Source organism: Salvelinus fontinalis, chromosome 5 (assembly GCF_029448725.1).
Source record: "Salvelinus fontinalis isolate EN_2023a chromosome 5, ASM2944872v1, whole genome shotgun sequence".
Taxonomy (NCBI): Eukaryota; Metazoa; Chordata; class Actinopteri; order Salmoniformes; family Salmonidae; genus Salvelinus; species Salvelinus fontinalis.
This window is the reverse complement of record NC_074669.1, coordinates 49,770,724-49,785,853: the sequence shown is the minus strand read 5'-3', so window position 1 is coordinate 49,785,853 and position 15,130 is coordinate 49,770,724. Positions and strand designations below refer to the sequence as shown.

The 15,130-nt window shown below is 41.6% G+C and overlaps 1 protein-coding gene across 6 annotated transcripts in view; it reads right to left on the bottom strand.

Annotated features, from left to right (window-relative positions):
* The window catches only part of LOC129855781 (tripartite motif-containing protein 2), a 69,483-nt gene that overhangs the window by 25,764 nt on the left and 28,589 nt on the right, over positions 1–15,130 (bottom strand). For 3 of the 6 annotated variants that reach the window (XM_055923798.1, XM_055923796.1, XM_055923795.1), the window contains exon 2: positions 781–962. In XM_055923798.1, coding sequence (XP_055779773.1) covers positions 781–917 — 137 coding nt within the window. In that variant the 5' untranslated portion in view covers positions 918–962. Of the gene's footprint in view, positions 1–780; positions 963–3,969; positions 4,319–15,130 lie in introns of those variants that run through there. The other 3 variants (XM_055923797.1, XM_055923794.1, XM_055923799.1) reach the window with 3 other exon arrangements.

Sequence of the window (15,130 nt, the reverse complement as noted above, 5' to 3'; positions counted from 1 at the left end):
GAGAGACTAGACAGATGGAGAGAGCGACAGAGTGGGGAAAAAGAGAATGGGAGAGAAGACAGACAGAAGAAGGGTAGTTGAGAGACAGAAGACAGAGAGAAGGGAGAGAGACCATCAGAGACAAAGACAGAAGGAGAAAGAGACAACGATAGGGAGAGAAAACAAGCAAAAGATAGAGAACGAGCAAAAGAGAGCAAGAGCATCTTGGTACAACAGCATCATCAAATCTAATTGAGTAATGTCACGCTCTAGATGCTATACAGAACAATGAGACAGGCAGAGACAGGCACTGAGCTCTCCCTTCTTCTCCCAGGGACAAAGACAGCTAGCCTAGGAGGGTGACATGGACAGACCAAATGTAGTCACAGAAAAGACAGCCATTTTGTGAAGCTACAGTATTTAGTTGCTATATTCAGCTAAGTTCCCTATCCATGAGTAAAGGAGAGACACTTTATACATATTTGGTTAGGTCATCTTTAATCCAAGGATGTGTGATGAGCAAGCATCACTTTCTATCAATCTTAATTGGCAGAATATTCACACGTTCGCCAACCGATAAATCACACTCTCAAAGACAATCAAGCTCACGCACTCTCCCAAACTGGACATATAGAACAAAAATGAGACAGGCAGCGCGCGTGCGCACACACACACACACACACACACACACACACACACACACACACACACACACACACACACACACACACACACACACACACACACACACACACACACACACACACACACACACACACACACACACACACACACACACACCTCTCACAGAAGGTATGGAGGCAGGGCAGCACTTTGGGGTTGTCGTAGCGGTCCAGGCATATGCTGCAGATCAGGAACTGCTTGTCGATCTGTCGCACCACAGGGCTGGGGATGCTACTGGAGCCTTCACTGGCCATCCTAATACTCTGTCATAAAGTTCCCTTTTCCTCTCACCCTGCACCCTAGAGAGACACAGAGAGAGGGGGGTTAGAGGGGTTCACACTCATACGCAGGGATGCCCATGTTAAGACTTCGACATAGAGGGAAGTGGGTTTTGGAGGTATGCACACACACGTACAGAAGTGTCCAAAATGTTGTTCGCATTCCCAACCAGTACGCATATGCACACACACACACACACACACACACACACAAATCAGCTGGAAAGAGAGACAAAGGTAAAAGGAGGAGACACACGTCAGCTGCTTGCTTCCTCCCATCCTGCCCCTCACCGAGACAGGAAATGCCAAACACACAAACACACAAATCACAGTTCTGTCACAGCAACAGCAAAACATCTCAACATAGTCCACATATCAGTATGTATATGAACAGCACAGGGTCCAAGTATTAATGTATGATCTTAAATAATATTTCCCACAATATGGCCTATGGCCTATAAAGCTAAGGACATAACCATCACACACAATGGCATTATGCACACACATTATATTGCACTGCTTAGTTGTAGTCATCAACAAGTCTATGAAATAAAATCACCCTCAAAGAACATGGAATAAGACCTAAGAAGTTAACTGCTCATTCAATGACTTACATAAAACAAAAGCATACAGATTGACAACTACGACCATCCAAAAGAAATTTGCCTTTAACATTTTGGCTAAATCACAGTCATTTCAAATGAGACACAGACGCTGTGGCTTTGGCTGCTTGGGGAACAGATCTGATACCCAGGGGCACAGATCTGATACCCAGGGGCTGGTCCCAGACCTGTTTGTGCCACCTTGCCATCTTTTGGCATTGCCATGCCAAAAGCACCAACAGATTTGGGACCAGGCGAACATGACCCATGGCTGGTAGGGGGAAAAAAGACAGGTAGGAGTTCAATCTCAGGCCATGGCACCAGCTGAATAGCAACAGTAGAGCCAACAACTGGAGACCAAGCAATTCTGGCTACGGATACGAGCCACAGAAGAGTAGAATGTCCCTGAAAAATAAGGAGAGAAAGAAAAAAATATCCACTGTGGTTTTGGGGCCTTGGCCCTTGTTAGTACCCCTCAAAGAAGAACATTTTCAGGAGCCCAAGGCCTAGGCTGGCCATCTAGCATCCCTACCCAGGATCAATAACTCAATTTGGGGCTTGGATGATCTCAAAATAGAGTTTTTGCTATGGCTTCAGTGCTATGCTAGGTGGATGTTTCCAGAAAAAGCACTGAGTTATGAATATTTGATAACAAAGTGAAAGCAAAGCAGCGCATGTATAGTAGAAGCTTAGTGATGCCCCTGAGGACAGAGTTGAGTGCTGAGCCATAGAAAAAGTAAAGTACAATATTCCGTTCAATACAAGCAGGCCTCAGACTCACGAGATTGTACTGAGTACTGTACTGTGCTCTACTCACTGTACTGTGCTATCCAATCTTGTGAAACGTGTCTATGATAGGTTAAAATGTGTGAGCAAAGCATGTGTGTCAGCTAGCTAGCTGTCTCAGGTTGTATTTAGGACAGGCAAAGAAACAGGACGCCTCTGCCGCTTGTAGAAAAAAAGGCCCTGAGGGAGACTCTCCCTCCCTCGCTGATATCTTGTACAGTATGTGCCAGAAAATAGCTTGACGGGAAAAAAGAAAACCGTTGTCATGGCTACCGGGATGGAGAAGAGGTCAGCCCCTTCACTTGGTTTAACCCTTTCCATATAGTTTGCTTAAATCTTAAATGCTGACTACTCGACAGAAGACAGCAGAAGTCAAGTCCTTCATAGTGTCTGTCGCTACCTTATCTAAGCTACAATATTTACATAACTTTGGTTGTGCGACCCTTGAAGCTTAGTGGGTTTTAGCCAAGCGGTGGATTGAGATTTAAAAAAAAAAAGAAGCTAGATTTATCTGGAAAGCTTTGGTATTACGTCATTACACAGTCCTTTTCACTTCCTTGGTCAACTATGGGTTAACTCTCCACATGTGGGGACTCGGGACCTTAAAGAGGATGTCAATATGGTTCACGGTGTATTGAGATAATCCCGAAGATTTATGGCACCATAACACTCAATAAACAAAGAAAGAGACACGCACACTCTTAATGAAATGCTTCCAACAATTGAATGGGGTAAACCTAATAACCAATGTTTCGGCAACGCAGTGCCTTCTTCGGGGTTACATAATGAATGCTTGAACCAGGTTATGTAGGAATATTTTGGGGTGTGCGTCGGCTTTTTTAAATCATAACACTCAATATCTCAAGGGAATCTAATAAAACACAGTATATACTGTTGATCACAATTTTTACATTGAAAAATCAACCGGTACATGCAAACACAAACCCAGCACAACGAAAGCCTTGTCATTCAAACAGATGATTGGATGCACCACAATCCGGCTCCTTCCCTGATTGATCAATTCCATTAAACATCGCTGCATACCTAGGTCGATTTGCAGTGCATGAAAGATGATTATGAAAGTGTTCCACAAATCCTTCTTTCAGACTCAGACACAACACAACAACAGACACCACGACGACAACACCAAACACAGACAGAACACACACAAAACTCATGTCATCTCACAAAGGGAGGTCTCGCCGTTACATAATCTTTATATAAGGCAGCGTGAAATGCAACTAAATCAATCTTGCTTGATTAATCCATCAATATGCTTCTAGCAGAGTGTCATAGGCAACAGATGACTGATGACAAAAGGTAGACTTCTGTTAAAGATGTCAAATGATATTGACCAATCAGAGAAGCCGAGTGCAACTTACATGAGAAAACATAGATAGATATCTGTAGATATCAGCATTAACAATGACCCTATTTGAAAATGCCCAACACTAGTCAATCAAATCAATAAACAAAACCACAAATCCATTACTCCAGCATACACAGTGCATCGCCCGAATGTGATGACATTGCTAAGACACTATATAAATCACTCTAAAATCCCTATCCCAAACACTCAGTCACAGCAATCAACAGGGGTCCCCACTAAGCCGAATATAGTGAGCGACACTGTCACCCACCCAGAGCTACCCGTGGCAACATGAGACTGTGCCACCGTGCCATCAACCCACCGCGTTCTGTAGGAGCCCTACCATCGCCGAGTCATCCTCGGCTTAAAACGCAGCGCACGCTTCTGCCCTCTAAAGACACTCCTGTCCAGGGAGCAGAGAAATGATGAGCTGCTTAAAGAGCTGCTAAGCTTGAAAAGAGATGACGCCACATATCAAGAGCAGAGAGTTAGAGTGAGAGGAGGATTAATTGCGAGAGCCAACAGTGTAGACCTATGTCTGGACTCGTAGCCAATCAATCTCTTACATCTCTTTCCCTCTCCCTCCCTCCCTCCTTCTGTTGCTTTCCTCCCTCCCTCTTACTGTCACTTTTCCTTTTTCCCATCACCCTCTTTCTGTCTCCCTCTCTCTCCCCTCTGTTTTCCACTCACCCTATATATCCCTACCTCTCCCCATCCCTCCCTCCCTCCCCCCCTCCCGCTCTCTCAAGTTAATGCTGGCTCACTGCAGAAGAGCAAGCAAAGGATCCTGGGAAAGGGATGCAGCAGCGTCAGTAAGCAGCAGGGAGCGGATTGGCTGGCATCTTGAAGAGTGACCAATGAGACAGGGAACAGCCGGCGTGGGTCAGCTCAGCAACCAATGATGCAGAAGCTAACAGGATCAAAGGGAGCAGCAGTGTGTGTGTGTGTATACCCATATTGCTGACTCACTGCACAGGCGGAGAGAGAGAGACAGGGAGATGGAGATAAAGGTAGGGAAAAAGAAAGGGGGGAGCAGGGAAGAGTGAACATTGATTAGGGCATGGGAAAGCCAGGGAGATATTAAAGAAGATAAAAATATATAGAAGGCTGAAGAGAGACTACAGAGAGTGAACAAGACTTGAGCAGTTTTCCCCAAACTCGGTCCCGGTGCACTTTTGTTTTTTGCACCAGACTGCTGATTCAAATAACCAACAAATTATTAAGGTTTGATTCAGCTGGGTAATGCTAGTGCAAAAACCAAAACTTGCACCCCTTGGGGTCCTGAGGACCGAGTTTGGGAAACACATGACGGGCGACAGAGAAGCAGTGTGCTGCCAATCGGCCTAGATCAAAAAGGCAGCCTCAATGGCACATGCATGCACATACACGAATACAGACCCACACAAATAAATAAACACGCACACAGACAGTGACTCGCAGACACAGTCGGACACACACACACACACACACACACACACACACACACACACACACACACACACACACACACACACACACACACACACACACACACACACACACACACACACACACACACACACGTCAACTCTAAACAGCGACAGCGAGGAATTGAGGTACACAGCAACTCGGTAGGTAGTACGAGCATTAGAAATGACAAGACACTTGATCTGATCACAATGTAACTAATATATGGCAAAGCTGTTGGCTTCTGTCTAGATAACATAGCCTATAACATTTGGCAGTTCAGAATGACAAAATTTGTGAGGGCATCCAGAAACATGACAGTATGCAAATGTGACTAAAATAATGTAGTCTTAATTCTCAATTCAAGCCTTCTGCGTAGACTAGGGCTGCATCCCAAATGGCATCCTATTCTCTATTATAGTCCCTAAGGTCCCTGTTCAAAAGGAGTGCACTATATAGAGAATATGATGCCATTTGGGACACACCCTCTGCTCTTGCATAATGAAACGGCAGGTTTAATCTCACTCCCACTGTCACCTCATTGAGCAGGTCCTTAAATACTATGATTAAAAAGGAAAGTGGAATTGCACTAGCCTGGTCCTTGTCATACCAAGGAGTGGCATGATGGAACAAACAGAATGGTACTCAGGCTAGAATTTCCCTCTTATCTGTAGTTCAGATTAGAGGTCGACCGATTATGATTTTTCAACGCCAATACCGATACCAATTATTGGAGTACCAAAAAAAGCCGATACCGATTAATCGGATGATTTTTTAGATTTGTTTGTAATAAAGACAATTACAACAATACTGAATGAACACTTATTTTAACTTAATATAATACATCAATAAAATCAATTTAGCCTCAAATAAATAATGAAACATGTTCAATTTGGTTTAAATAACGCAAAAACAAAGTTTGGAGAAGAACGTAAAAGTGCAATATGTGCCATGTTCCTTGCTCAGAACTTGAGAACATATGAAAGCTGGTGGTTCCTTTTAACATGAGTCTTTAATATTCCCAGGTAAGAAGTTTTAGGTTGTAGTTATTATAGGAATTATAGGACTATTTCTCTCTATACGATTGGATGTTCTTATAGGCACTTTAGTATTGATGTTACGAATCCCGCCGAGGATGGTGCCTCTTCCCGTTCGGGCGGCGCTCAGCGGTCGTCGTCTCCGGCCTACTAGCTGCCACCGATCCCCTTTTCTGTTTTCATTTAGGTTTGTCTAATTGGTTACACCTGTTTTGTGTTTAGGGTAGGGTGTTATTTAAACCCCGCCGACTTTTGTGCGGGCTTGTTATTCTGTTTGTTGTGGTGGTGATTTTGTATAGTGGATTCTGTCCTAATTTATGTTGGACAGTATTTTTTGACGCGTCCTTTGTTGTGTAGCGTAGCCGTCTCATAGATTATTTCTGGTTGAAATAATAAATTCCACTTGCTCAGAACTACCCTGATCTCTGCACCTGACTCCTTCCTTTCACCATTGGAATTGTGACAATTGACAGTGTAACAGTATAGCTTCCATTCCTCTCCTCCCACTACCTGGGCTCGAACCAGGAACACATCGACAACAGCCACCCTCGAAGCAGCGTTACCCATGCAGAGCAAGGGGAACAACTACTCCAAGTCTCAGAGCGAGTGACGTTTGAAACGCTATTAGCGCGCACCCCGCTAACTAGCTAGCCATTTCACATCGGTTACACCAGCCTAATCTCGGGAGTTGATAGGCTTGAATTCATAAACAGCAGAGCTGCTGGCAAAACACACAAAAGTGCTGTTTGAATGAATGCTTACGAGACTGCTGGTGCCCACCATCGCTCAGTCAGACTGCTCTATCAAATCATAGACTTAATTATAACATAATAACACGCAGAAATACGAACCTTAGGTCATTAATATGGTCAAATCTGTAAACTATCATCTCGAAAACAAAACATTTATTATTTCAGTGAAATACGGAACCGTTACATATTTTATCTAACAGGTGGCATCCATCAGTCTAAATATTCCTGTTACATTGCACAACCTTCCATGTTATGTCATAATTACGTAAAATTCTGGCAAATTAGTTCGCAATGAGCCAGGCGGCCCAAACTGTTGCATATACCCTGACTTTATGTGCAATGAACGCAAGAGAAGTGAAACAATTTCACCTGGTTAATATTGCCTGCTAACCTGGATTTCTTTTAGCTAAATATGCAGGTTTAAAAATATGTACTTCTGTGTATTGATTTTAAGAAAGGCATTGATGTTTATGGTTAGGTACACGTTGGAGCAACGACAGTCCTTTTTCGCGAATGCGCACTGCATCGATTATATACAACGCAGGACACGCTAGATAAACTAGTAATATCATCAACCATGTGTAGTTATAACTAGTGATTATGATTGATTTATTGTTTTTTATAAGATAGGTTTAATGCTAGCTAGCAACTTACCTTGGCTTCTTACTGCATTCGCGTAACAGGCGGGCTCCTCGTGAGGCAGGTGGTTAGAGCGTTGGACTAGTTAACCGTAAGGTTGCAAGATTGAATCCCTGAGCTGACAAGGTAAAAATCTGTAGTTCTGCCCCTGAACAAGGCAGTTAACCCACCGTTCCTAGGCCATCATTGAAAATAAGAATGTGTTCTTAACCGACTTGCCTAGTTAAATAAATGTGTAAAAAATAAATACAAATAAAAAAATAAAAAATTTGGTAAATCGGCGTCCAAAATGACCGATTTCCGATTGTTATGAAAACTTGAAACAAACCCTAATCAATCGGCCATTCCGATTAATCGGTCGACCTCTAGTTCAGATAGCATGAAACCGATATGGAGATAAAACGGAGACACGGGAGGAAGGGTGTAGATCGGGATTGAAGCCTGGTCTCCAGTGAGGAGGCATGTACTAGCCAGGAGGGTTACCCACTTGACCACAGCTCTGGACAGTACTGCATGATTACCAGGATGCTTGGGAGGCTAGTAGACATCTAGAGAAATTAGAATCAGGTCATGTGGGCCTATGTGTGATGGATGGATGGATGGACAGAGAGAGACTGGAAAGGCTTTTATAGAAGTGAATTGCGTGAACTGCACCAATAAGGGCACAATTGCACAAGCATATATCCAATTCATTGCCTGCAGAATTTCTGCAGACAGAAGACTGAACAAGTGTTTTGTCCAATACCATGATGCTGCTGCACATGCTACACATTCTTATACCTTAATGCCTCCCAAAAACAGAGCATACGCAAAGCCAAAACAGGGTTGAAAAGAAAACATTCCACTAAACAAGACTGAATTCAACGAAAGGATTCTCCTCTTTTATTGGGTCTGAATCAGAACTCACTCGACCAAACTTGACCGATAGCCACAGGCTCGTAGCGTAGCATGCTGATGGCGAGTGTTCCAATCCAGTGCTTTGGAACACAAAAGCTCAGTCTCAAATGGTAACCTACTCCCTATATAGTGGAGTGCACTACTTTTGACCAGGGCCCATAGAGCTCTGGTCAAAAGTAGTACACTATACAGGGAATAGGGTGTCATTTGGGACGCACACATCATCTGGCTTTCAAAGGAGTTCTTGCTGCTAATACTATACAACTCAGAATGAAGAGTCATCAATACATTAGTAACCGCGCCAAAATGCGCATGTGGAATGCCAAGAACGTGCACTGCAAAATAATGATCTTTTACTGCAAGGATTTTTAGGATAGCTTGATATTGGTTATTCCATGGTAACGGAATTGCGTTGAGTCTCAGATTGTTCACTTAAAATGTAAACCAAACAACTGATTGCAAAGTTTAACAAACCATACAACTCTATGCACAAGGACAACTTTTAACAATTTACACTGAACATTTTACAAAAACACATTTACTGAAAGAACTGTGCAGAGGCAAAGTTTGGTAAGATAATGTTGGTAAAATGTCCTTGAGTCCATGTTAAAAATATCTAAATGTTTTAAATATGTTTAAATATCTGCTTCGAATTAAGATTCAGCGATGTCGGCAGAAAGAATGGGATGTTAGCTATAACATGACACATTGACTTTGAAAAAAATCTATTTTGGTTATTGAACTACATTAAAAGTGGATTTACACCCTGTAATGGAAATGTGGTAACAGAATTTCATCAAGGGTCCCTGATCTGTTTTACACAGAAATCCATAATTGTGGATATTAATGCAATTATCTTCATGGTGATGTATCCTAAATAAGTACACAAAAGGTATAAATATGAAATATCCTCCAACGCATATTTGGGTATTATTAACATATACACGAAGAACTCACGAACAGGAACAGACTACATACACGAACGACAACGAAACAGTCCCGTGTGGTGCAACATACACATTATTTTAATGAGCTCTGCCCCCAAACAAGACCACATTTGGTTGGTCCGAACCAAATATAAATCAATCATAGACATCGTTTTAGACATCAAAGTACAGCACATTAATGTACTTAACTCGTGTGCTCCACTGTGTACTGAACGTGTGGTGCAACAAACACATTATTTTAATGAGCTCTGCCCCCAAACAAGACCACATTTGGTTGGTCCGAACCAAATATAAATCAATCATAGACATCTTTTTAGACATCAAAGTACAGCACATTAATGTACTTAACTCATGTGCTCCACTGTGTACTGAACTCCACAGTTCAGTACTATACTTTTCTTTACTGCACTCTACTATGCTGTACTATACTTTTCTTTACTGCACTCTACTGTGCTGTACTATACTTTTCTTTACTGTACTCTACTGTGCTTTACTGTGCTGTCCCAACTTGTGAACCCAACTGTGGTTTGTGACTATTATAATTTCCCATTGTAGCCTATTCAATTGCAGAAATTCTGTTAATGATTTTTTGGAAATTCCCTTTTGAGTTTTAAATCACTTAATAATTCATAAACAAAATTGATAACAGTAAAAACACTAACTAATTGATAGGTTTACCTTTACTTGTTACACTTCTGTGAACTTTCATTATCCTCCCTCCTCATGAGGGAAAGAAAATAGAAAATATCTTAAAGATATGTGGGATTTGGTGATGTAACGGTTGTCCTCCTCCTTCTTCCGAAGAGGAGGAGTAGGGATTGGACCAAAGCGCAGCGTGATAGTTTGACATAACGAATTTATTATATCCAGACGAAACACGAATAAACACTTGAATTGATTACCAAAATAACAAAACGACGTAGACAGACCTGAACATGGAACTTACATAAATACACAAAGAACTCACGAACAGGAACAGACTACATACACGAACAACAACGAAACAGTCCCGTGTGGTGCAACATACACAGACACGGAAGACAACCACCCACAAACAAACAGTGTGAACAGCCTACCTTTATATGGTTCTCAATCAGAGGAAACGTCAAACACCTGTCCCTGATTGAGAACCATATAAGGCTAATTAACAATGACCTACACATAGAAACACAAAACATAGAATGCCCACCCCAACTCACGCCCTGACCAACTAAACACATACAAAAATAACAGGAAACAGGTCAGGAACGTGACAGGTGACGGAATTGAGGCACAAGGCATTGTTTCTTAAATGTACAGAAGGCTGAAAAATGTATCCAAAACAAAATATTAAAAAGTGTTGATATTAGTTGGCAAGGGTTTTTACCTTAAAATTGTGTTTTGATGTATTTCTAATACATTTTAAAACTTTTTCTGGTAGAGGTTTTCTAAGACCCCTTTTCCATCTGTTTGACCAGAAGTCAAAAGCCTTTGCTTATTCCTAAAAAAAATATATAATAAAACAAAATGGTTGAAATATCTATATATGGGGCCTCCTGGGTGGCGCAGTGGTCTAGGGCACTGCATCGCAGCGCTAGCTGCGCCACCAGAGTCTCTGGGTTCGCGCCCAGGCTCTGTCTCAGCCGGCCGCGACCGGGAGGTCCGTGGGGCGACGCACAATTGGCCTAGCGTCGTCCGGGTTAGGGAGGGTTTGGCAGGTAGGGATATCATCGCGCTCAAACGACTCCTGTGGCGGACCGGGCGCAGTGCGCGCTAACCAAGGGGGCCAGGTGCACAGTGTTTCCTCCGACACATTGTTGCGGCTGGCTTCCGGGTTGGAGGCGCGCTGTGTTAAGAAGCAGTGGTTGGGTTGTGCTTCGGGGGACGCATGGCTTTCGACCTTCGTCTCTCCTGAGCCCGTATGGGAGTTGTAGCGATGAGACAAGATAGTAATTACTAGCGATTGGACACCACAAAAATTGGGGAGAAAAGGGGGTAAAATTTATTTTAAAAAGAAAAGAAAAAAGAAAAAATGATCTATATATGCCTTAATTTTTCTAAAATATAGACACCCAACAGCAAGATTTAACTTGGGGTCTTTTGTTTAGACATGTAACATTAACGTTAGCTAGCTAAACAATGAACTATAAACCCAATCCATAGAATACTAGCAATACAAATCGATTGTCATAGCTAGCTAAAGTTAACCAAATAGGTTCAATGTTAGCTAGCAAGCCAGCCATCGAACTTCAGCTAGCTAGCTAACAGCAAGCTTTAACCTCCAATGAAAACAGCTTTCTGACAAAATTAGAAACATATAATATCTGAAACCGTAGCCAGTCTCTTACCCGTCGTATACATGGATGAAAGCTTCACGGCTGACTGCAAACCCTTTCATTAAATAAGACGTCCTGTGTCGTTTCCATTTAGTTTGCACATCATGCTTGGCTCGTTGTGTCAAGTCACTCTGGTTCACACCGACTGTGTGCAATGCCATAAGAATCATCAGATCTTTCTCCCTCTCTGTCTCAGATGCCATGGTTGCCCTTAGTTTGAAGATGCAATCCGGAAACAGGTATTTTATACAACAGCCTTCTGTGTTTTCTTTTCGACTCCTTGTGCATTTGCAATCAAACGCCAGAATTCTATTAATCTCCTTATCATACTCTGCTTCTACTAGACATTCCACTGATTTCAAAACTCAGTCAACTTCTTCCGTGACAACACTGTTGATCGCCGTTTCTTCCCCATCACTGTCATCAGAAGACTCTACACTGTCTTCTTCAATGAAAATGTGTTTACCTAAATCAGCAATTTCCTCATCGTCTGATTCATTTTCAGAGTCAGCATGGCACGATAGTCCTCCAGAAAGTAGTCCATCACAACTTTTCCCCACTGACCTTTGTCGATAGTGCCTGATAAATTCAGGGCAGCAATGTTATTGAGAGCAGTAGCAACATATTTGCAGTTCTCCATGGCTAATGTTATATCTTTCGAAAAAACTGCAGTAGAAAGGATAATCTACGCATAACGAGCATCTCATTTTATAGACACAATATGCTACATTGCAGACCAATCTGAAACTCATCTCTCGGCATGTCCAGCCCACTCATCATCTCAGCCATTCCTGACTAGCGGGAAGGTTCCTGACTTTTTCTTTGGCTAAACCAACTAGGCTCGTAATTTAACAACTGTATTCGATGGCATAAAATTGTTATTAAGGCACATGAAAGCTCACATATTCGAGAAGGCATTTCTGCCCCACAAAATGCATTTTGATAAAAACAAATGTTTTACGATCAAACAGCTCTCCTATGAAGTCGTGACTTGCGACATACACCTAGTTTCCTGATACGAGTCACAATTTGAAATGCTCCTATGAACTTCACGTTGGTGCTGTGCTCATGCCACGTTTTACACAGAAATGACCATATCTAGTTTGAGCCTGGTTTGAATTCCAAACAAGATAGAAAGAAAGAGAAGTCTACAGTAATTCATTTTAAAAAGGTGGATACACCCCAAGGTTGCCTCTCAAAATGGCACCTTATTCTGTAATTCATTTAACTTCTTGCGACTATAGGGGGTGCTGTTTCAAATTAGCATAATTGTCTCTACAGATGAAACGGCTTCCTACTCAATTCTTGATCGTACAATATGCATATTATTGTTATTATTGGATAGAAAACACTATCTAGTTTCTATAGCCGTTTGAATTATGTCTCTGAGTGGAACTCTTTCTACATCGAAATCCATGACAGGTTTTGCGAAGGTCTGAGAGCGAAGCTCTGATCTCAGTTCAGTTTAAAGGGGTGTGTATATCCTATGGAACGACACGAACTGCACCCGCCTTCCCCTGGATGTCAGTAACCAATGAGAAGTGGAATGGGCTTCCTGCGTAGCTCTCAGAGGTTATAAAACACCAAGGAGTGAGGTACGCCATCTTTTCGACGTTGAACTTTACGCAGAGAGAGACCCCGGGATGCCATTTTCGAACGCTTAGTAATGAACTTTAGATATATCAGTCTGTAATTTAATTTGATATAGGTGTTAGAAACATCATAACGAAGCTATTTGAAACCGAGTTATATCAGATTATGCGAGTATATTGCTATTTTTTGGAATTTCCTCAGTATTGCGTAATGAGGATTTGGACACGTTAGCTAATGTTAGCAATTGTTAGCTATAGTTAGCTGCTATATCAGAAGTTGAATGCAACGTTTTACAACCAAGCAACGATTCTTTTGGACAAAAGTACCACTTGGCCAAGATTCCGATGGAAGCTCGTCGAAAAGCAAGAGCTATTTATGATGTTATTCCATTTTTATGTGGAAAAATGTAAACTCAATAACGGTAAATAGTGACGCCGTTATTGCGGCACTAGTCTGTCTGTAACGCACACTGTATGTCTAGTAACGTTAATTTTAAAAATCTAACTTAGCGGTTGCATTAATAACTAATGCATCTTTCATTTCATGGCCAACCTGTATTTTTTTAGTCAAGTTTATGAATAGTTTTCGATAAAAATAGTTGTATTATCATGATGCTGCCGGGCAGATTGCTTGAGTAGTTGGACAGTATTTCCATTGTGTAAGCACGATTTGTGCCGCTAAATATGCACATTTTCGATCAAACTGTATATGTATGTTGTAATGTGATGTTACAGGAGTGTCATCTGAAGAATTCTGAGAAGGTTAGTGAAAAAATTAATATATTTTGGCGATGTTTACGTTATCGCTCTCTTTGGCTAGAATCAATGCTCTGGTAACGTTTGCATATGTGGTATGCTAATATAACGATTTATTGTGTTTTCGCTGTAAGACACTTAGAAAATCTGAAATATTGTCTGTATTCACAGGATCTGTGTCTTTCGATTAGTGTATGCTGTGTATTTTTACGAAATGTTTGATGATTAGTAAGTAGGTAAACACGTTGCTCTATGTAGTTATTCTAGTCCATTTGTGACGGTGGGTGCAATTGTAACCTATGACATCTACCTGAAATGTGCACATTTTTCTAACAAAACCTATCCTATACCATAAATATGTTATCAGACTGTCATCTGAGGAGGTTTTTTCTTGGTTAGTGGCTATCAATATCTTAGTTTAGCCGAATTGGTGATAGCTACTGGTGTTGAGAGAAAATGGTGGACAAGAAATATGGTGATTTTTGCTAACGTGTTTAGCTAATAGATTTACATATTGTGTCTTCCCTGTAAAACATTTAAAAAATCTGAAATGGTGGCTTTATTCACAGGATCTGTATCTTTCATTAGGTGTCTTGGACTTGTGATTTAATGATATTTAGATGCTACTATTTAATTGTGACGCTATGCTAGCGATGCTAATCAGTGTGGGGGGGTGGGGGGTGATCCCGGACCCGGGGTAGGTGCTCGGTAGAGGTTAACAAAGGTGGATACACCCCAAGGTTGCCTCTCAAAATGGCACCCTATGCTGTATATAGTGCACTACTTTTGACCAGGGCCCATAAGGTGCCATTTGGGATGCAAAACAAAACAATGACCAAACCAACAAAGCTGATGAAACTACAGTTAAACAAATATATTATTGGTGCAATTTAATCACAGGAGGCAAAGCATAACAAGCGTGAACAGCTCTATCATTTATAATAATTACCATAATTAGTGGGAAATGAAATGTAGTGTGTAATTTATCAGGCCACTGATTCAGAATTTCACACTACACGAATCAAATCACAATGACTCTTACCGAGGGGGA